We start from the raw sequence: 24065 nt of genomic DNA on the forward strand, positions 1-24065 counted from the left end.
AGCTGGTCGATGTTTCTCTCTCATCGATGTTTCTAGCTCTCTATCTCTCTCCCTTCCTCTCTGTAAAAAATCAATAAAATATATTTTTTTTTAAAAAAAAAAAAAAAAAAAAGAATGTGAAGCACTGGTGTGCAATAAATATGCTTACAAGCAGAGAATAAGTTTAAAACCCCTCCATAGAAAAGTAAATTCAAAGCAATAAAATTATGCATCGAAATCATTGCTGACCTATTTTTCTATAATTTAGTTGGAATTGTGATGTGGCCATGGGAAGAGGTGAATATAGCTTTCACATACTCCACCTTGGATATCCTCTCCTCCGATTTATTTTTAAATTAACCCCTAATATGGTAACTGAGGGAGTCAAGTATTGTAGCCCCATGGTCATGGATATGAATTTAGCAATTTGAAAGATTTAGCTTCCTATGATAAATTAAATGACTGCTCGAATCAACATCATATGCTTTTTGTTGATGTGCTAACCCTAAGCCTAGTAACACACTGCAGAAACTCTTGCATGTGTGGCAATGTCTACTGCAACACTATTAGTAATAGCAAAGGCACTAAAACAAGTGAAAACTTGGAAATCTAAAAATGTGGACAATGGCAGAATAAAAATATGCTGTGCTGAATGTATTCACTGATACATTACAGAATAGGTAACATGAATAAATGAAATCTAAAAATGTAGCAACACGGATATACCTAAAATGTGGTTCTCCCCCTACTCTTTGTTTTTGGCAAACTGCAAAATAATATAGAGCACAGCACAGAAATGGTAAAAACTTTTAATGCACCGCGTGTGTAGGCACACGTTTATTATAAAAGTGAAAAGTGATGAGCAGGAGGGCAAAACCAACCCCGAGAGAGGAAGACAAGAAGGAAGAAAATAAAGATAAAAATTATGAACAACAAATATGTAACTATCAATAAGTGAATCTAAAAACCAAGGGAATTAAAAAAAATCTGATGAATAATATTAACTGGTGAATATAATAGAATCAGAGGTATGGAAGGGGAGTGGACTGACAATTATCGGGGAAAAGGAGAATGGGGGTGTGGGAAGAGACTGAACATAAACTGTGCACCTATGGATGAGGACAGTGGGGGGTGGGGAAAGGGCAGAGGGTGGGGTGGGAACCTGGTGGAGGAGAGCAATGGAGGGAAAAAAATGAGGAACATTTGTAATAACATGAACAATAAAGATTTATTTAAAAAAAAAAAAAGAAATCGGTGAGGGTGGTGAAGAAATGGTTTTTAAAGAAAAAAGATTGCAAAAGTGAAAAATTTGGGTTATTTCCAGATAAAGATGAAAGACATCCTTAACACTTATGTGTAAGATTCTCCATCTTCACTCAGTCTCCTTTGCCACTGACACCAACAAAGGCTAACTCCCCACCCCCCAACTTCACCCCAGGATCATTCCCAAAGGCTCCTGACAGGTGCCAGCACGTCACCAAGAGACTCCCAGGAAGGCTTGCCCAGACTACAATGTGTGCATGTGGTGATCTGGATACATTTTCTAAATGTACAGATTCCAGCTCTGAACACAACGGAAAGCGAGGCAGTCTACAACTGGTTGGCAGGCAGGCTAGCAAAAGTCTCATTTCGGCCTACTGGGTGAGAAAATGAAAATCCATGAGCTCTACACCCAAACATTAGAGCCTACGTTTATTTTAAGATGCAATAAAAAAATTTCAGACTAAAAGTCATTTTGCTCAAGGGCACAGAAATAACAGAGTGCAGAAATAAAACAATACCAACATCAATAAGTGCTCGTTATTCCATAAAGACAAATATTACCATTACACTAAGGACTGTACAGTAAGTATGCTTGTTAAGTATAGAGTAAGTTTAAAACTCCTCAGAAAACCCCAACAAATTCACAGAGGCAAAATTATATATCAAAATCATTTTGCTCTGGCTGGTCTGGTGGCTTAGTTGGTTGGAAGATCGTAGAGTACCACTAAAAAAGGTTGTGGGTTCGATCCCCAGTTGGGGCACTTACAGGAGGCAATCGATCAACGCTTTTCACTCAAATCAATGTTTCTCTTTCTCTCTCTCTCCCTCTTCCTCTCTCTTTCAAATCAATAAAAATATATCCTTGGGTGAGGATTTAAAAAATAAATCTTTTTCATTCTCTTTACACTGATACTGTGACCAAAGTAGTCATGTATTGTAGCCCCATGGCCAGAAGTGTAAATTTAGCTATATGACAGAAAAATTAGCTTGCTATGATACATTAAATAATTGTTCTTACCAATAAAGCTTAGGATTCAAAAACCATTTTTTAAAACACTAAATAGATTAGACGATCACAATCCTCTGGTCCAGTGACAACCTTTATTAATAGTTTCAAAATTAATAAAAGTCGAAAATTTGGACAGATTTGTGACACTAAATGGTCTCCACTATATTGTTCACAGAATAAAGCCCTTAATTGATTAATGATCTCAGGGTGTCTATCGCCATCTAGTGAACAATCACTTCAATTACCACACCAGTCACTTGACAACTGAGTCTGTTGTTTTCTAGGTTTAAAATATATGTCCACTTCATTGATTAAGTGTTACATATGTGTCCTTATCCCCCCATTGTCCCCCCTGTTGTCTGTGTCCATTGGTTATGATCAATAAAGAAAAAAAAAAATATATATATATATATCTCCACTTAGTGCTATCAACTTGTCCAATATTTTTCTTTGTCTCTCTATATATACATTGAGAATACACATAAATACAGATGGTATTTACATAGATTAACTTTTGAGTGTCTGTAAACTAAGTTTCTACATTACTTCTATGGAAACCTCCATTTCTTTCTTTCTTTCTTTGTTAAATAACTTGCATGCTGTGAGGTCCCTCATACAATTCCTTAACCATTAACTAAATCCTTTACCACCACCAAGCAATTAAAAATTATAGTAGAGTTCAATTGTGAAATATCATACTTGGGAAAAGACAATATTGATGTCCATTTGACACAACTGTTAGCATTTTTATTATAAACCTGTTTTTAAGAGTACAATCAGTAATTACTCCTAATACTCTAGCAGCCATAATACATTTGATTACAGAAATTATTAGGTCACCAGAGCCAAAGCTGCATGATTCTGACAAAACTGAGCACACACAAAATAGATTAAAAATAAAAAGGGAGTGACATTTCAAGGCCTCCGCAAACTGTGTGTTAATCCATATTCAAATGCAAAAATTTTATAATCTTTTCAGAGGACATGCTACCAGGAGTCACTCTCATTAATTTCTACTTGAACCTTAATCTAATTTATCCTACCAAGACTTCAAAAGGAAACAATTTATAGGCCCTTCAAGTTACTATATTAATTTTGCCCCTCCATCTTATAATAAAAAAGACCAGTTTGAAAAAGTTACAAGGTATTCCAAAATCTCAGCAAGCTGACTCTCATTTTACACATCACTCTCCCTACTTCTCTAACAATGGAGAGATGCTTGAACTCACAAAGGCCTAATAGCATATACAGAAAATGCTAGTAAACCCAAAGACAGATTATCACCTATAATATTTCATTCTGCCAGTGCTAATAATTATCACCAACATTGTAACAATCCTTTTTATTTTAGGAAATAATCTCTGTAAATTGCTTTGAATCTTCTTCTAGAATAAAATGTCCAGAGAGCAACTATATCACTATTATTCCTCATGAACAGTTTTTATTATTTGTGGGAAGGAGCAAAGGGAAAAAGGGAAAGGAGAAACCAAGAAATTAAATCGCATATACTTATTTCAAGATGTGTCTGAAATTCTTTGTGTGTGTTTTTTTAGTGGGGAAAGCAGGGTTGTTGTTTTTTTAATAGTTTATTAAGATTTGTTATTGTTATATTTTATACAACAGAAAAATAAAAACTGAGTTTAAACTTTGCCTTTAAAGTACAGTGGATTAAGGGAGCGGGGTAGATCACTGGACAAATTTGGGGCTTATCATTATCAACAGTGCCCTTTTAAGCTTGTGGATTTCTGATCCAATGCAGAAAATGTAACAACAGGGATTTCCCATCAGCACGAGGCACTCTCCAAGGGAGTAAATTGTCAACTATTGCCTCTTGTGAGAAACTTAAGAGTAACCTTGATCCAATCTCAATACTCAACCCACGTATTATCACCCAGTTGGGCATAGTGAGTGCATTTCCTAATACAAAAATAAGGTTGTATTCTATCAGAAGCCACTGGATACTTACACAGAAATAAAATTTAAATAATTTTAAAACTTAGCCTAAAAAATGGAAACATCCTTCCTTCACTTCAACTAGACCCTAAGACACACATCTTCTCGTGTAAAAAAGACCTGTGTCTTGAGATGAGTACAAAAAAAAGATGATCTTCCAGGAATAAGAGGTAGAATATAAAGCAGAAGCATAGTTATGAGAGACATCCTGAGATGGGGCAGACAACCCTAATGATGTAAAAGCCTTACAGTCAGGAAGATATAGATTCCGATTCAAAATAGTTACTTATTAGACTGCACCTTTTTGAGTTGATCTTTCTCATCTGCAAAATGGAAACATTACTATTTTTATTCAGTGGATTCTTGTGGGTTTTAATGAAATAATGCAACGGAAAACTCACATGTTGCTGGTGTCCAATACATGTTTTGCCCTTCCTTCCTGGGCCCTAAGCCAAGTCTCCGAGATAGGGCTGTCAACAGGAGAGCAGCCCTGAACATCCTGTTTGTTTCATTCCATCTAGATCTGTGCTACCCATCATAACAGCCCCTGGCACATGTGGCTATTTAAAGTTAAATTTATTATAATTATAATTAAATAAAGCTTAAAATCCAATTCTTCAGCTGGTGGCACTAGCCAAAAGTAAGTGCTCACTAGCCACTGTGGCTGGCAGCTATTGCACTGCATAGTGCAGATGGAGAATATTTTCGTCATCTCAAAGTTCTATTGAACAGTGCTGGTCTGGACTCTGAAGCAGGGTAGGCAAGCTTTTTTTTTTTTTTTTTTTTTTTTTTTTCCTGAAAAGGGCTCAGTGGATATGATAGAATATCAGCCTGCAATGGTCACAGGTTCAATTCCCAGTCAAGGGTACAGTCAAGGACAGGTACCTACCCTGTTTCCCCGAAAATAAGACAGTGTCTTATATTAATTTTTTCTCCCAAAGTTGCGCTAGGTCTTATTTTCAGGGGATGTCTTATCTTTCCATGCGCTAGGTCTTATTTTTGGAGGATGTCTTATTTTCGGGGAAACACGGTAGTTGGAGGTTTGATAGGGGTGAGTGCGGGAGGCAACCAACCGATGCAGCTCTCTCACATCAATGTTTCTCTCTGTGTGTCTCTCTCTTTCTCTCCTCCCTTCCTTCCTTCCACTCTCTCTAAAAATTAATGGAAAATAATATCCTTAGGTGAGGTAACCAAAAAATAAAAATAAAAAATGAGCCAGAAAGTAAATATTTTAGGCTTTGTGGGCCTTGCAAGTCTCTATCTTGCCTACTCAGCTCTGCTGATGTAACACAAAAGCAGCCACAGACAATACATAAACGAATGAGCACGGCTGTGATCCAATAAAATTTTACAAAATTAGATGGCAAGCTGGATTTGGGCGATGGGCCACAGTTTGCCAACCCCTACTCTAGAGAATTCCGAGTCCAGACTCCCAACACAAGCCTTCTGTCCCATAGCCACCAACTACCTTCTGAAGACTGATATTCTTAAATCCACTGACTGGAATCAATGGTTTACTATAGTTAAAAGGAATTAATAGTTAATGTAACTATTCTTTTACAAATAAAGAAAAACCCCTTCTCTCAGTGCTAAACCAGATGGAGCTTATAGTCTCTACAAAGTGAAAGTACCTCAAATCTCTTTGTTCTGTGGCCCATCTTTCTAAAGCCAATAACTCTCTGCCAGAGGGGATGGGGGTTAGAAGACTGGATGAAAAGTGAAAGGATTAAGCCAACAAAAAACATATATATATAAAACACAGAGACGTATATAACCATAGGGAAAGGGGGGATGAGGGCTAGGTGGCGATGGGCAAGGAGGGGAGAAATGAGGACAGAAAAAGACTCTGCATAAGGCTATGGCGCACCATACAGTGTACAGATGTTTTATAAAGTTGTACACTTGAAGCCTGTATGGTTTTGCAAACCAATGTCATCCCAAAAAATTCAAAAAATAAAATAAAGCCAATAACTCTGAATCTATAACATGAGTCTTGACATGTTCCTGGAATGGTAGAATTCCACATTCAACTGGCTTCTTACTTAATATTCCTAGAGATCTTTGTAAGTCTCAAAGGTAACACAGCCAAGACAGAACTTTCAATCCCTCTCCCCTAGATTTCTCCATCTTAGGAAACAGGTCCATTAGCTAACCAGCTAGAAGACAAAAACGAAGGCATCCTCCTTGATTTCTTCCGTTCCCCCACACTCTGAGCTAACACACCAGAAAAAAACCAGCTCCCTTATGTCACTCGGGCCTCATTCTTGTTACCTCCTGAAGAAGCCTTCCCTGATCAATCTAAACTAGCCATCTTCACAGCCACCTTGTTTTATTATCTGCACAGCATTTACTTCTATCACAGTCTCTCAGTCATTTTTTAATTTATTTATTCACTTATTTACAGTCTGTTTTCCCAAACTATCCTCTCCCCGTCAAAGGCCACACCACATGTCCCTTTACTGGTATACCCCCTGCCCTGGTAGAAGGTGAGCCTCAGGATGCAGGGGCAGGGATCTTTTATATCTTGCTCGACACCCTACCCCAGTGCCTAGAACAATGTCTGCCACGTAGTAGACACTCAATAAACACACACACACAAACACACACACACACACACAATTAATGAATGTATCCTTATCTAAAAAGCCCTTCTCTCTCAAATTTGTCCTAAAAAGGGGGTACTTGTATAATTAGATAACAAGCTGGTTCTCCCACATTATTGCATAGGTAAAAATACTCTCAAAGTCAAAAGAAGATTTTTAAAAATACTCTAATTTTTAGAGATGTGATATTACACTATTTACCTCCCTTCCTTTGTATGTCACCAAAGCAGCCAGTGGCTTGGCGTAAAATCTGCTGTAGGAAAATCCCAGGCAGCCGTACATACTGTTCGCCGTGAGCTTCAAAGCCTTCTGTCGAATGTCATACTGCAGGCCACACAAGAAAAAAATACAATATTGGCAAATGCATAAGCATTACACTAAGTTTTTCTAGATGACCAGTGACGAGAAACCCTCAATATTCCTGAAGAAATAAAAAAACTCTCAACACATTCAACCTATCCTCCCAGAGACCCCAAAACTCCTGAAGTCGGAAGGATCTTCCTCAGATACAGCTTTGCAGATAGAAGTACCTTCCCGTTTGAGGCGATCTAGTGTGTTTTTGAATGGTTTCCTCCCCACAAATGTAAAAAAGGCGCATGCATTTGCCCACAGCATCATGTTAAATCACTCCCAGATAAGCAATTTCTGAAAGCTGATACTGTCACTCAGATGTCTCTCAGTGGAAAAGTTATACCTGAAGAACAAGGTCCGGATTTAAATCCTGCTGCTTCATTAGCTGTTTGACTTGTTTTCTCCGCTCTACCAGCTTCCGGATCTCTCTGGGCAAAATGCCCATGTCTAAGCCTGGATCTGGCAGCTCGGGGATCTGTTCTTGTTCTTCATCCTGGTGAACACACAACAGAAATTTCAGACAAATCAACTTTTATTAAATAAATTTCTAAATCATTTTGGGGGAGATTTACCCCCCTGATCACGTTGAAAAAGTACTTCCTTGTACAGTGTACAGTAAGGGTCAATAATGCGTGGGTGGTAAAGAAAGAGCTGAGAGGTTTGCAGCAGAACAAGTCAATACTGCCCAGTACCTTCCATCCCTCTAGGCATTGACACAGTAGATATCATTTAAAAGGGTGAGTTTTTACACATGCTCCTCTTCCTCTGTTCAACAAGATTGGGGAGAAATAGGTTTGCGGAAACTGTTTTTACAATAAAAACAGTAAGAGAGAGTCTTAGGATTAAAAAAAAAAAATCAATGAAACTGTTTTAAGTCATGTATACTATCAAACAAAATGCTATAACATTTTTAAAACTATGGAAAATCATAGCAAATACTACAAATGTTTTAGACACAAAAATAAAAGTCTAAATACTAAATTAGCAAATTTCTTTCAAGAATTTGGAACGGATATTTAAATAGGTCATGACATTTCTAAAAATTAATACATACATGGGTGCTCAAAAGTAGTTTTACAGTTTTGAGTACGAGAAACACAGTTTATTCTTGTATTATTTATTATTGTATAATTTTCCATACGAATTATTGTAAACCTACTTTTTCCCAGCCAGTATATATTCCTTAGCATATATGTAGTACCTTTTATCTATAAATTGCTTTCCAATCAGTAAAAGAATAGCAACATTCTAGAAAAGCAACCAGTAGTCTTCTTATAATTTATAGAAGAAAAAAAAAAGCAGGGAAAGCATTAAACCATTTCTCTCAAACTTCCATTAATTCCATTAATAGACTGCAAAGAAAAGTCAGGCAAATTTGCCCTTTCAAAGAGTCAGAATTAAAAATAAACCTCTTGGCTTAAAGTATGTCAAGTCGATGCCACTTGATAACCCAGCTTTTACAAAGTATCTAATTTTATAAAGATCAGTATCTTCCAATGAGCAATCTTACGAGAGTAACAGGGACGAGAGTAACAGGGACGTATTGCTTTCCAATACAGCAAAGATGGTAACAAACCTATTAAAGAGATCTTGGTATATAATCCAATCTATTTACAGCATCTATGGCGGTCAGATAAAAACTAAATTGAAAGGATTTAGAGTGAGGAAATTTATAATCCATGCTGGGCTCTACTGCCACTACCATTGTGGCACGAGCTGTTCTGAAGACCAGATGACTGACCGTACAGGAAAATGAGAACCTCTAAATTTCCACATGTATAGTATTCTGTAGAGTACCTCTAAGTTCCCTTTGAACTCTTAAATGATTCCATTATAGATCCAGAATCCAAAATGGAAAATTAAAGAAAAAACAGGGTGGGGCCGAAACCGGTTTGGCTCAATGGATAGGGCGTCGGCTTGGGGACTGAAGGGTCCCGGGTTCGATTCCCGTCAAGGGCATGTACCTTGGTTGCGGGCATATCCCCAGTAGGGGGAGTGCAAGAGGCAGCTGATCGATGACTCTCTCTCATCGATGTTTCTAACTCTCTATCTCTCTCCCTCCCTCTCTGTACAAAATCAATAAAATATATTTTTAAAAAACAGGGTGGGGGAGAGTGGTAGATAATGAAAATTGTCACAATGCTGACACAGTTGCAGGAAATGCAGCTACTACCTTTTGAGAATGTCCACCTAATCCTTCTCTGTAAAATTATCCTCTAGTCCCATAGGAAGGCCCATTTCTAGTACCCATGTTTGTACTAAAGAACCCACTCCTGTGATCACAACTGATGAGACCAGGAGGGCGAGGCAAGCCTGTAAGATTCTCTCTTCTGGGAAGATGGAACAGGGACTGAGAAACAGCTCCCAAGCATGTGGATGGAACTAAAAAGAAATGTAAGTTCAGGAGCTGGAGGGCAAATAGACATCTGCCACATGTACAAAGAAGCAGAGAAAAACAATATACAAGGTAGTGTGTTCATTTATATCTTTTACTGCTGGAGAATCAAATCTAACCAATTCCCCTACTGAAAGTTAACTGTATAAGCTTTATATATAAATTAAGCCCTATATAAAACTGTTGAGTGAAGGATCATTGGTTAGATTAAAATCCAAGTGAGAGAATTTAAAAAGATTATTTAAAAAGGGCTATTGCCCTAACCAGTCTGGCTCAGTGGATAGAGCACTGGCCTGTGGTCTGAAAGGTCTCAGGTTCCATTCTGGTCCAGGGCTTGTACCTTGGTTGCGGGCACATACCCTGTAGGGGGTGTGCAGGAGGCAGCTGATCAATGTTTCTCTCTCATTGATGTTTCTAACTCTCTATCCTTCTCCTTTCCTCTCTATAAAAAAAACAAACAAACAAAAAAAACATTTTTTTAAAAAAAGGGGGGGCTATTTAGTGAATAGAATCATTAATGCAATGCTTGCATAGACAAAATTTGTAAGATTGAGAATAACAAGTGTTGAAGAAGATGGGGAACAACTCGCACACATAGCTGGTAGGAGTGTCAAATGGTACAACTACTTAGGAAAACAGTATGACGGGTTCTTATCAAATTAAACATATACTTGCCCTACAAACAACGAATTCATTCCGTAAGTATTGACCCCATCAAAAATGAAAGCATAAATCCACAAAAAGATCCATACAAGAATATTCACAGCAGCTTTATTACTAATAGCCAAAAACTGAAGTCAATCCAACACTCATCTCAGGAGAATAAAGTGTGGAATATTCTTCAGCAATGAAAAGGAAAGAACCACCGGATGAAGCTCAAAAACATTATGTTGAACAAAAAAGCCAGACACAAAAGAGTACATACTGTATCACTCTATTTAAATGAATTCTACAACAGGCAAGATTAAACTATGGTGATAGAAGTCAGATCAATGGTTGACATAGGGGAAATGGGACTGACTATGAAAAGGCAAATGTGATATACCAAAACTCATGGATGAAGCTAAAGCAGTGCTCGTCGGAAAATTTATAATTGTGTATATTTATATTACAAGAGACAATGTGATATCTATAACCTAGACTTCCACCGTAAGACACTAGAAAATGGGCAAACTAAACCAAAGAAAGCAGAGAAAAGAAGATTACAGCAGAAATGAATGAAATAGAGAATTTTTAAAAAGCAACAGAAAAATCAAGAAAACCAAAGGTACTTCTTTGAAAAGACCAATAAAATTAACAAACTTTGGCTATATTGACAAAGAAAAAAAGAACACTCAAATTACTAAAATCAGGAATAAAAGAGGGTACATCCCTACTGAACTTAAATAGCAATGATTTTAAAAGAATACTATACACAATTTTATGCCAATAAATTAGATAACCTACATGAAATGGACAAATCTCTAGAAAGACACAAACAACTGAAACTGACTGAAGGGAAAATAGAAAATCTAAAAAGACCTATAACAATAGATTGACTTAGTAATCAAAAAAAGAAGTGTTAAGACCAGATAATTTTCACTAGTGAATTCTATCAAATATTTAAGTAATTAACACAAATTCCTCACAAACAAGCCCAAAATACAGAAAAGGAGGGATTACTTCCCAACCCATTCTATCAGACCAGTATTAACCTAATACCAAAACCAAAGAAAGGGGAAAAGACTACACACTAACAGCCTGTATGAATCCAGACAAAAACTCAACAAAATACTAATAAATCGAATCCAGCAACATATAAAAAAAGATTATATGCCAAGAAGTGGGACTTAACCAAGAAATGCAGGTTGGTACAATACCCTTTTATGATAAAACACTCAATAAACTAGAATGAACTAGGAGCAGAAGGGAATTTCCTCGACCTTATAAAGGACATCGATGGGAAACCTACAGCTAGCATCATACCTAATGATGAAAGATTAGATGCTGTCACCAAAGATCAGAAACAAGACATGGGTGCCTGCTCTTGCACTTCTATTTAACATTATACTGGAGGTTCTAGTAAGGGGAATTCTAGGCAAGGAAAAAAAATATAAGGAATCCAAATAGGAAAGAATTAAATGATCTTTATTCACAGAGGACATGATCATATAAACAAAAAAAATCCTAAAAAATCCATAAAACTATTAGAACTAATACTTGAGTGCAGCTGTTATTTTTCTATATATTAGCAATGAACAAATCTTAAAATTAAGAAAACAATTTCATTTACAATAGCATCAAAAAAGATAAAATACAAATAAATTTTAATAAGTGCAAGACTTACACACTGAAAACTAGAAAACATCATTGTAAGAAATTGCATATCTAAATAATGGAAGATTTAACATTCTTAAGACAATACTCCCCAAACTGATTTACACAACCAATACAATTCCTATCAAAATCCCAGCAGCCATTTTGCATAAATTGAGAAGATGACTCTAAAACAAACAAAATGTGATATACCACTTCCATAAAATCAAATATTCAGCAATAAGAAGGAATGAAGTACTAACAGATGCTACAATACGAATGAATCTTGAAAACAGTATAGTAAGTGAAATAAGCTGGACGCAGGTCACATGTGATTCTATTTATATGAAATGTCAAAACTACACAAATCTATAGAGGCAGAAAGAGTAGTGGTTGCTTAGACCTGGGAGAAGGAGAGGGATTAAGGGAAGATACAAGTAAAAGTTAGGGGGTTTCTTTGAAGAGTAATGAAAATGTCCTAATATCAACTATGGTGAAGGTTATAAACTCTGTGAATACACTAACAACCATTAAATTTAGACTTTAAATGACTAAATTATAAATAGTATGTGAATTATATCTCAATAAAGTTGTTAAATAAAAAAGACACAAAACCAGTGTGAATTTCCTTCGATATAACCCTCCCCTTTTTCTGACCACTAAAAAGGATATAATGTACCTTTTAAGAGGGAAAACGAAATACTTTGGTTCTCTTCATTAAGTACTACTTTTAATCTCAATTTCAAGAGCCCCCCCCCACCCCAGTTGAACACAAACCTCTGTAACCTTGTGTGTGTCTGAAGCAACTCTTTGCACTGTTGTAAAGCAAATGTTGAATTCCTGAATGATGGAAGGATATAAGCTGTTGAAGTCCAGAAGCAAAATGAACTTATCATAAAAACCTGCAATATAAAAACCACAATACAAAGTCTTTTCAAAACGTAGATTTGTCAAAAGATCACGTTAGAAGTACTATACTCTGAAGTATGTTAGAAACAATATACTATCCAGAGCTATGGGGTAGACAGAAGGGGAAAAAAGGAGTCTACTACCATGCTATAAAAATGACTTGGACTAGAGTGCAAAGTCAGTTCACAAAAGAGGTCCTCTCTCACCTTGAAGCCAATTACAACCAGCCCTTTCCCCAGAAGTTCCCAAAGTACACCATTATGACAGGCAAACACCTCCCCATATCAATTACTATAGACAGGTGTCATATTTATTTTTTTTAAATATTGTTAAATTCTCCTTCAAGCAAGCATACCCTTCCACCTCCCCCCAAAAAATATTTAGTGATCTCTAAAATGAGTGGATATATATATATATTTTTTTTATTTCTTTTTTACAATCATACCTTCAAAGAATAAACTGAGCAACCCACTTAACCTGTACACAAACTGTGCTAAAACCACACAAGAGATGTATACATGTCAGTAGTGGAACGATCCACCCTTTTTACTTGCAAAGGGTGAACAGAAAGCTACTATATTTCTCTAGGACACTTACAAACAGTTTTCTTCACCTGAAGAAGAAACTGAATAAAAGTAAATGTCCATTAATAAGACAATATTAACAACAGAAAACTTATTGAAAGCTTACTGTGTCGGCTTAAGAAGAAACTGAATAAAAGTAAATGTCTATTAATAAGACAGTAACAACAGCAAACATATTAAAAGCTTACTCTGTGTCAGGCACTATACTAAACAGTCACTTTTATTCCTTAAATCTCTGCGTGACAGAGATTATTCTTATCTCCATTTTACAGAAGAGAAAACGGAGGCTTCCAAAGGGTAAACAGGAAGTCCAAGGTCACAGCCAGAATTCAAGCCCAGATCGATCTAACACTGAAGGACAACTGGACTACTGATCTGTTTTACTACAGCTAACAATTTTAAATGTCTCCTACTCAAGAGTTTAAGTTACTTGATAAAATTCACATTAATTCCTGTGCAACAATGTGAATATACCTAACACCACTCATCTGTATACTTAAAAATGATTAAGATGCTAAAAAAAAAAAAAGATACTTTCTATTCTGTGTATCACAAAACATCTTTACTATTCAGAACAGGGAAAAGTGATTCTCCTGCTGAAGTTCAATTTGGTGGTTACTGTCTAAACTTCCTTTAATTTTGCTGTCCAATATGAAATACTGTTATTATGAGACCTATTTGAAAACCTACAAAATGCAATTCATGTCTTTTAGTTTCTCAAGCTTCACTCTGCATTAAGAAATTCCTTGGCGAAACCGGTTTGGCTCAGTGGTAGAGCGTCGGTCTGCGGACTGAAAGATCCTGGGTTCGATTCTGGTCAAGGGCATGAACCTTGGTTGCGGGCACATCCCCGGTGGGGGGTGTGCAAGAGGCAACTGGTCGATGTTTCTCTCTCATCGACGTTTCTAGCTCTCTATCTCTCTCCCTTCCTCTCTGTAAAAAATCAATAAGATATATTTAAAAAAAAAAAAAAAAAAGAAAAGAAAAGAAAAGAAAGAAAGAAAAGAAATTCCTTAACACCAGGGCAAGCCAGCCTTACCGACTTTAGGGTCCAATACCAAGCCTCCAGCATAAGCTGCTTTCTTCCGTCCTTTCTTGTATTTATTGACATCTCCATCCATGTCTTCATCTTCATCTCCCTAATATCAAATGGAAAGATAACTTCAGCCAGCAACGAATCAACTAATTAAAAAGTTTTAGGACTCCCTCCTTTTCCAAATGCAATATACAGTTTTAACAAACATTCTTTAGTTTTAGTGGTAGGACCACCGTTATTGAAACATATTCATGAATCCAAATGAACGCCAAGCACGGTAGTTACTGAAACAAATGTTCTCTCTCTGAGCTAATAAGTGTGCAAATTTTACTTTAAAATAGTTCTGAATTCACAGAACTTCACTTTTTTAAATCAAGATACTATAAATATAACTCTTGATATTATGTACAAATTGGGATTGTAAAAGAGTCCCCTTAGTAAATTCATTACTCTAATATTCATGATATGAAAAACAGAAAATTACTTCATATAGTAGATATTACCATTATGCGAAATGTTAATATGGACACCTTAAAATAAATATATCCATATACTAAAAATTTATTCCCGCCGAAACCGGTTTGGCTCAATAGATAGAGCGTCAGCCTGCAGACTGAAAGGTCCCAGGTTCGATTCTGGTCAAGGGCATGTACCTTGGTTGCGGGCACATCCCCGGTAGGGAGTGTGCAAGAGGCAGCTGATCGATGTTTCTCTCTCATCGATGTTTCTAACTCTATCCCTCTCTCTTCCTCTGTAAAAAAAAAAAAAATCAATAAAATATATTTAAAAAAAATAAAAATAAAAATAAAAATAAAAATTTATTCCCAAGTAGTTTGTTAATGGCCGACATTCAATGCTGCTCAGCAGAAGTCAAATTTGTCTAAGTCAATTTCCCCTATACTAATTTTGATGAAGTACACAAAATAAGAAAATACCTGAATCATTTTAATATTAAATTCCCTTTCTGAATCAATTACTATCAGTGCCAATAAAATAGCAGCTAACTTTGAGTTCCAACGTAATGAAAGCCACTTCAGAAACCCGATTGTGGTGATCTTGATGTCATTAGTACATAAAATGCAACACAAAAATAAAGGCTCATGCGTTTAAGAAAATAAAAGATTTAACTGGCATGTAGCTTTGTGTAGGGCTAAGTAAGGTGCCAAAACACTTTCTATGTATGGTCACGCGTCAGAGAGGCCTAATGCCTCCCTCAAAGAATTTCCTATTTCATAATTTTTATCTGTACAGAGAAGAGTGCAGAAGGAAATGCCCACACACACACACAACAGAACAAACTTGACTCAGTTTCTACAGTATACAGGCATTATTTTGGAAGATGTTATCATAGCAAAAAAAAAAAAGGCTATATAGGTAATAAAAGGGGGTGATAAGAAAAGGCAAAACGCTATACAATTTTAGACCCACCAGTTTTTGCTGAGGCTTCCTGAAAATCTGCTTGTCGGGCACAATATAGTTGTTTTCATAAAACGCATGAAGCAACAAGAACTCATTACGCTCGGCTCGTCCACCCATCAGCGTCCTAGACTATTAAACAGAATTTCTTTTTTAAATTTGAGCTCAAATCACAACAAATAAGAGCAACTTGGACCTGGTAAAAACTTAATCATAGCACCTCCTTCAAAATCATTCCTCTTAACAAGGGCTAGTTTTTAAAGGTACTGAATTATCCCTAGCATTTTCTTTACGCGTTATAGTTAAAAGGAGACAAAAAGCTTAAAATACTGACAACTTAGGCTATCTCTTTACTCCCAAGTGGGCCATTCCACAAATGAGACACAGCCAGATGTTAGAGATGATCTTATGTTCACCCAAATTTCAACATACTGCACCTGGTTTTCCTCCCCTCCTCCCAACCAAAGTTCTTCCTTTTACAAAAGAAGCCCAGATTTCAGAATACAAGTCACTCATTTTATAAGTATGCATTTAGACTCATTATCATATAACAACTACCCCAAGCAAACACTGAATCCGACAGGAAATGCTTTTTCCCCCTCCAAGTTAAATTTACCATAATGTTCCCAGCGATGTTAGTGATCTGCAATGCTAATGGAAGAACATTTAGCTCACACAAGATCTGCAAAATGAACCTGGCATCTTTCCAGGTGTGTTCCAACAGGTACAACAGATGAGAGGGTTCACTGTACAGAAAAGTAAGAATGAAACAGAATCAAGTAATTAAAAGAAACAATGACTATAATCAGAACTTCGTAAAAAATTATAAAAAACTTGGGTATAAGTAACCAGAGCAACGGCACTTTGGCTTCGAAAGTAATTTAAAATAAGGTTGGTATAAAACTAGGAATTCATTCATACCATCAATTCCAATGCCCTTCTCAAAACACAAAAAAAAAAATCTCACAAAAATAAAGTGAAGTACTACAACCTGAAACCTTTCATTCATTCCATCTAATAAGTATGTCTCGCATGCCTACTATGTGCCAGATATCCTATCTCAATGGGCTTGTATCCTCATGGAAGAGATAAAGTATAAATAACAAATTAAATATATGGTACGTTATGTAATGCTGTTAAAGGGAGAGAAAAAAATCAAAGGGAATATCTCAGGATCAGAGATTGAATTTTCGGCTAGGGAACTGGGGAAGAGTTCACTGAGAATAACTGGGTATCTGAGGGAAGAGCATTTCAGGCAGACAGAACAGCACATTCAAAGGCCCTGAGTTAAGTGTAAATATGGTAATTCTAGGACCAGGAGGGAGACCAATGGCTGGAACAGAGAGAAAGATGGAGAGAACAGAAGGCAAGGGCAGAGAGACACAGTACACAGGACCTTGAAAGTCAACATAAGGACTTTGGTTTTTACTTTAAATGAAACAGAAAGCCACTGGAAGATTCTGAGCAGAGTGCAATAATTGACTTAACTTCGGCAGGATAATCTGGTTCTGGAGTTGGGGGGTGGGGGGGGGGGGAGAAAGGAGTCAAGAGCAAAACCAAAAAGGCCAGTGAGAAGGCTAATGTAAGACCTAGTCATCCAGGGGAAAGAGGTTGGTAGCTTGGACCAGGGTGAGTCCAATGGAAGGTCAGATCTAGACATATTTTGAAGATAGAGCTGTCAGGATTTCCTCAAAGAATGAACGTGCGTGTCAGAGATAAGAATCATGAATAGCCGAAACCGGTTTGGCTCAATGGATAGAGCGTCGGCTTGGGGACTGAAAGGTCCCAGGTTCGATTCCGGTCAAGGGCATGTACCTGGGTTGCGGGCATATCCCCAGTAGGGGGTGTGCAAGAGGCAGCTGATCGATGACTCTCTCATCGATGTTTCTAACTCTGTATCTCTCTCCCTTCCTCTCTATACAAAATCAATAAAATATATTTAAAAAAAAAAAAAAGAATCATGAATACATGAAAGGTTTGGGGCCGAGGACAACTTAGGTTTCCAGCAGCACCAGAAAAATAAGAGTTACCATTACTAAAGGAAAGACTACAAGAGGAACCTAGGGGAGAAGATCAGAAGCTCAAGGTAAGTTGGAGGTTCATAGTAGACACCAAGTAGAACAGGCAGGTGACTACTTGAGTCTGGACCTCAGGGGAAAGGCTAAGCTGAAGATATGCCGGTGGGAACATAAGATATTCCATCAGCACCCACACGGTATGGAACTCTCTGAGACTTGATGAGATCACCTAGAAAAGCAGCACCGTCAGGAAGGGAAGCAGTCCAAGGACTCGGGAGGAATAGGCAGAAAACAAGTGGCCAGAGGGGTAGAAGAAACCTTATTTAAGAAATCATCAAGCACAAAGTTCCAGTTACACAAAATGAGTAAGCTCTGGAAATCTAATGTATAGCAATGTGACTACAGTTAACAATATTGTATCGTATGCTTAAAATTTGCTAAGAGGTTAAATCTTAAATGGTCTCACCACACACAAAAAAAGTAATGATAAGACTTGGTCTCGGGTACATGCCATGAAAATACACTTCTGTGTTGCTTGAAAATCATAAAATAGCACTGAGTGCAGGTGCCTCAAATGTTTAATAAATGTCCCATAAATATGTGTTGGATGAGAAAAAGAATAAATATCATTAAAACAATTTGCTCACACCTCAGATATTCTCTGTCTTTAGTACCTCAAATTAAATAAACTTCACTTTTGGGGGGGGAAAAGTAACTGTAAGGCGATAAGCTAATTAGCTTGAATGTGATGATTATTTCCCACTGTATATATCAAACATCAAGTTGCACGCCTTAAACATACACATTTTATGTCAATTTTACCTCAATAAAGCTGGAAGAAATAACTGAGCAATCTCTCTAAGTAACTTAATGATTTCTCAGTTTTTATATTTCTAAAATATTTACACTAATTCCCGAGTTAATGAAGTAAGGATGAAAACATAAATATCACATTCATTTCCAAACTGCTCTTAGGAAACATCAAGATGGTGTCAAGTGAGGGAGGTAAAAGTAGAATAATTCAAAAGGCAAAATAGTTCAAATTACTATTGAAACAACGGAGATGGTGGTGTTGACATGAAGACAATGTTCCTCTCTATAGCACCACGCGCTCGTAAGAATGATACTGGTGTCTTTCTTTTGCTAATTTCCAGACAAATCCAATTCTGAAGCATCCAAGATCATACCTGTACATATTTTGTATATTTTCCACGGGGATTACAACCCTTTCCGTTTTCAGAATCTGTTGAACAAGTTCAGACAAATGGTAGCTTTTACAACGAATTAATTCTTTTGCCGAAATTTCCACATCGCAGATCATTCGGCCACAGGTAGCATTTCTTTCACCAAATCCACTCCTGCCCTACAGGGAAAGACAAAAAAGTCAATACCATGGAAAAGCAGGCAATGAGAGAGAATATTTTGTGCTCACTTATTTGAGGGTAGCCCCAAAATTCCAATAATGAAACTCTCATTCTTCCACTCATCCAGTCATTAATTAAGTATTTTTGAACAATACTTTTCCAGGTACTTGGATACAGCAGTGAGCAAAAGAGAAGAGTCCTGATCTCATTTGAAATATACAATAATAAATAGGTATCATAAAACAAGAAATTATAGTTTTAGGGGTAACAAGTATATGGAACAGAGAAAAAGTAGAACGGGGTGAGAAAACAACGAATTTGAGGAAACTGAATCATAAATGGGGTTGTCAGGGTAAACCTCGCCAAAAAGTTGCTATATAAAGGGTAAAGAGTTAATTTAGGCAAGTGTTCTGATGAATTGTTACTAACCTCTCTATTACCTCAAAGATACGAATAAGGAAAAAAGCAACAGCAGTGGCTCCAATTCCAATCCTCGGAAGAGCATTATCAAAGGTACAGATTTCTAAGTTCTCTGATGAGACAATATGCCCATTTTATTTAGAGACTTTAGGTAAAATAAGATTTCAAGCCTTGAGCAGTATCAGGTTTAGGAAACAAAGGCACTTCATATGAAACACCAACATCCCTCTAAGTCAGGGGTCTTCAAACTACGGCCCGCGGGCCACATGCGGCCCGCAGAGGAGTCTGATCCGGCCCGCCAGGTTTTTTGGGCAGTGAGCGCAGCCGAGGTGTTACAGTAGGAATTAGTAGTTCATATAGTCCGGCCTCCAGCTCTCTGAGGGACCGTGATCTGGCCCCCACTTTAAAAAGTTTGAGGACCCCTGCTCTAAGTGAAGAAAGCAGGTAGAATGAAGGTGCATGAGGCTTACGGGTCAGAAAGGCCTGGGTTCAAAATGCTCAGTTCTTCCTTTTCTAGCTCTATGATTCTGAACAAGTTCTTTACAGAAGGCACTTAGCCCACTGCCTTCTTATACATTCAGTATCAGCTCCCTCCCATCCTTCCTTCCCATCGCCTTCCTGAATAATCATACTCAATGAATTCGGAGCCCTGTACCTCTGCTCTACGGGCTAGTGCTTTGGTACAGCTGAAGTGGAGGTAGCATATATGTGCTGTCTCTAGATCCTAACAGCTAATTTCAAGAACTACCAGTGGCTTTTACCAATAAAATGCTCGATTCAAAGGAAAATATGCTTAGTGCCACAGTTAAAATGTCCTGCCACAAGACAGCCAATTCCTAGTCAAAGCATATAAAAAGTCAAATTAAAAAAGCAAGATCTTGAAAATGATTATTACCCCAAGCTTTGGCATGTTGGCTCGCTTCAGACGACCTATCTTGGACCAGTGAGGAACTTTGCACGCATTAATTCTCTGCAATAACACTTCCAGTTCGAAGCCATAAATATTATGACCCTAGGCAGGAAAAGACGACAGCCAATAACATTTCAAATGCAAATTAGAGGATTCATCTTCGTATGCATAGAATTTCTTTGCCCTTTCTTTTTCTGGTCTCTAATTGAAGGCATCATGAGTTTACCTCCGGTTGGGATCCTTTCTTCTTCAGGAACTTATTCATAAGCAGCATTCATTAGCCTTGACATTCACAAGACTGCTAAGCAGATTGCTGAAATAAACTTTATCTCATCCTAATTGATGCAAGGTTCAGAAAATGTCTTTTAATTTGCAGCTCATGCCTCATCGTCTCAAAGGCAAGGGCAAATTTTAATGTCCACACTTTTTACATGGTCAGTAAAAGCTATATTCAAACAATTCTGTTTTACTTCTTTAAGAAACAAGAAGCTGTTTGTATTATATAACATTTACACACTTTTAGAAAGCTCGGGAACTGCATCTAGTTTTTTCCTAAAGAACTGAGTTCAAACAGTGCTGATTTAGACTCCTAAGCAACATGCAACACAGTAAATAATGCCACTCAATAGTTCAAATAATAAACTTGTAAAAAAAAAAAATTAAAAAAAACAAGAACACAATACTATACCAAGTAAAGAATATCTCAAAAAAGTAACCAAGTTTTCCATGTCTACAATAATTTCCATCATGTGAATAATATGGTTCACTGCCAATACTTATTAAAAAACTAGATAAAGTTTAAAGTAAATCAGATCAATAAATAGTTATTAATTTCAATCAAAAATAGATACTGCTATATATTTATAGCAGTTTTGTCTCTTAAGACACCCAAAGGGCGTTAGGATGTCTCATTCCCAAATTATCGTTCCTGGGATTAGGGACTCGAACCCACATCGGGATTCTCTCTTACGTCAGTTTGGATTTCTCAATCACAGACTTGTCTCTAATACCTTATGGCAGCACACCTACCCGAGGCACCATGGCATCTCTTGGGGCCCAAGAGAGAGTCTGCTAGTGGAGACTGAGTGCGGGTCTGGTGCTAAGCCAGAGAAGCACAGTAGGGCACTGTGAACAGAATCTTCCTGACACTTTCAAGATGGGTCCTAATACGCCATAAGGGAAGTGGGTGCAGAGACCCTGGTAACAACCTATAGACTCTTGGTACCTGGGCTACACATTGTCAGGAAAGGTGTCCAAGAGCAAACATGAATGCAGAGAAATACATGGAGAACATGTTCGCAAGGCTTCCTTCCATGTAATCAAATTACCAAGAGAACATTTAAAATGTAAGCATTTATATCCTACTTCCCTCCCAAATTCAGGGGGAAAAGACAAAAGGAAGGACTATCAAGGAGCCTACAAACTAAGGAAGGCCAGAGGAAACATAAAATAAAATGTTGCTTTATGATTCTTAAGAATCGGGGCAAATGTAACAGTGTGGATGGACCAAAAGGGTATTACGCTCAGTGAAATAAGCCAGTCGGAAAAAGACAAATAACGTATGATTTCACTTACATGTGGAATCTAAGGAACAAAATTAACGAACAAGCAAACTTGAAAGAGACACATAAACACAGAGAGCAAATTAGTGGTTGCCAGAGGGAAGGGGGTTGGGCAACTGAGTGAAAGAGGCTGAAGGGATTGAGAAGCACATATTGATAGTAGTTACAAAAAAAAAAAAGTCACAGGGATGTAAGTAAAGCGTAGGAAATATAGTCAATAATATTGTAATAACTTTGTATGGTGCCAGGTGGGAACGGAAAATATCAAGGGGACACTATGCAAAGTATTTGATTGTTTAACTACTTAGCTGTATACCTGAAACCAATACAAAATAAACATTAAAGTTAAAAAAAAACATTTAAAGAAAAGAATCGGGGCAATGATAACTCAATGACTTATTATCTCTTGCTACCTCATGGAAACATACCCAGTCATCAAGAGAAAAAATGGTCGCTGGCCATGAGCTTTCAAAGAAATATATCAAAGAGATCCACTGAGCTCATAAAGTTCGAATACTTATACTTTGGGGATTGGCATCAAACCAAGTGAATTAACTCCTGTGGATGCTATCCATACAGCTGGACCACTAAGCCAAAATTCTGGAGATACCAACAGTTGACCCAGGTTTATTAACTTACAGGCTGGTGGTCTCTAAGTGTAATTGGATTAGCACAAACTTCTATAATAATTCATAAGTTGCCTTTCTATTACAGGAAAAAATACTATCTTGTAGTGGGCTGGGATATTTCCCCCTTTCTGTCAGCAGTAAGTACAGCCAGTCCCACCAACCTATAGGGTTCTTTCGCTCTGAAATGATTCTTTGCTGCTCAAAAAAAAAAAAAAAATGCCAATCAAATCAAACTTAAAATAACTAAGGCATGAAGAGCTTCCCCACGAAATGATCAAACGATTACTTACCACAATGATATCAGGATCAATTTTGTGAACTTTTGCAAGGAAAAACCCTAGCAGTGTTCTCTCTGTTGCAGCAATCTCAACCTTCACTTTCTGTTAGATAAAAACAAACCAGTCACTCTTTACTCTCAAGCACTATATCTTGCTTCCTCGCTCAGACAGATTAAGATTTCTTAGGATTAAAAGAAACCACCCAGCTCAAAACTAAATGCAGCAATAAAATTCCTGATTATAGGTTTTGCCTTAGTTGCATAAAGTCTCTGAGGAGCTTACACACGTAATACGAATGTGAATGAAAAAAAGTTTTAAGTGTTGAGCATTATCAAGTACAGAAACATCCCTCCACAGGGACACACTTGTCATCTGGACACATTTCATAGCACATGATTCAGAGTACCGACTTTCTTAGACTGCACTGTTTATGTATTTACCACACAAAGAAGTTCTAAGGACTGTATAAACTAACATCAAATAGTGGTGTAAGAACGTACTACGGTAGTATAAATAAGAAACTAGACTAAACGCAAACATTCATTTAAGAATTACAAGTGTCTTAAATATAAATAAAACCTATCTCCACACAAAAGGCTTCCACTTGGATTACTAACCAGAAATCAGGTGTTCAAAAGATCCATCTATTAAGACTCTCCTAAAATGAAAGTTGAAGGCTATATGTTTTCTATACCTAGCTTGACTAAAAAAAGATCAGTTTGACTATAATGGAATAAATTTTCCTGGTCATTTCTACTTGGATAGGTAATTATGGGCACTTCACAAATAATAAATAGCCTGGTCTAACAGTACCACCAGACTACTAGACTTCTCAAGCTAACTTAAAATAAGCAGAACCTGACAGGTTGCTAACTTTTAATTTTGTCAAGTGAGAACATTAAAAAAAAAAAAACCTACAAATTTACCAACACTGTCATTTCATAAAAGAAACAACATATGTTCTCAAAAAGAAATATTTTATATCAAATACATTTACTTTTTAAAAAAATATATTTTTATTTATTTCAGAGAGGAAGGGAGAGGGAGAGATTGAAACATCAGTGATGAGAGAATCATTGATTGCCGCTTCC

General features: G+C 37.0%; 1 protein-coding gene and 1 long non-coding RNA gene across 2 annotated transcripts in view; one reads left to right on the plus strand and one right to left on the minus strand.

Annotated features, from left to right (window-relative positions):
• POLA1 (DNA polymerase alpha 1, catalytic subunit) overlaps positions 1-24065 on the minus strand; it is a 311394-nt gene that overhangs the window by 251040 nt on the left and 36289 nt on the right. The window contains exons 18-26 of the mRNA XM_084869425.1: positions 22987-23076; positions 20491-20607; positions 18999-19174; positions 16410-16539; positions 15806-15925; positions 14381-14480; positions 12626-12750; positions 7502-7651; positions 7009-7131 (exon numbers count right to left, since the gene is read on the minus strand). Of these exons, the coding sequence (XP_084725551.1) occupies positions 7009-7131; positions 7502-7651; positions 12626-12750; positions 14381-14480; positions 15806-15925; positions 16410-16539; positions 18999-19174; positions 20491-20607; positions 22987-23076 (1131 nt within the window). The remainder of the gene's footprint in view (positions 1-7008; positions 7132-7501; positions 7652-12625; positions 12751-14380; positions 14481-15805; positions 15926-16409; positions 16540-18998; positions 19175-20490; positions 20608-22986; positions 23077-24065) is intronic.
• LOC311614722 overlaps positions 1-24065 on the plus strand; it is a 520998-nt gene that overhangs the window by 242189 nt on the left and 254744 nt on the right. The gene's annotated exons all lie outside the window — the stretch shown is intronic.

This window comes from Pipistrellus hanaki (genome assembly GCF_964339955.1).
Source record: "Pipistrellus hanaki genome assembly, chromosome: X".
NCBI lineage: Eukaryota > Metazoa > Chordata > Mammalia > Chiroptera > Vespertilionidae > Pipistrellus > Pipistrellus hanaki.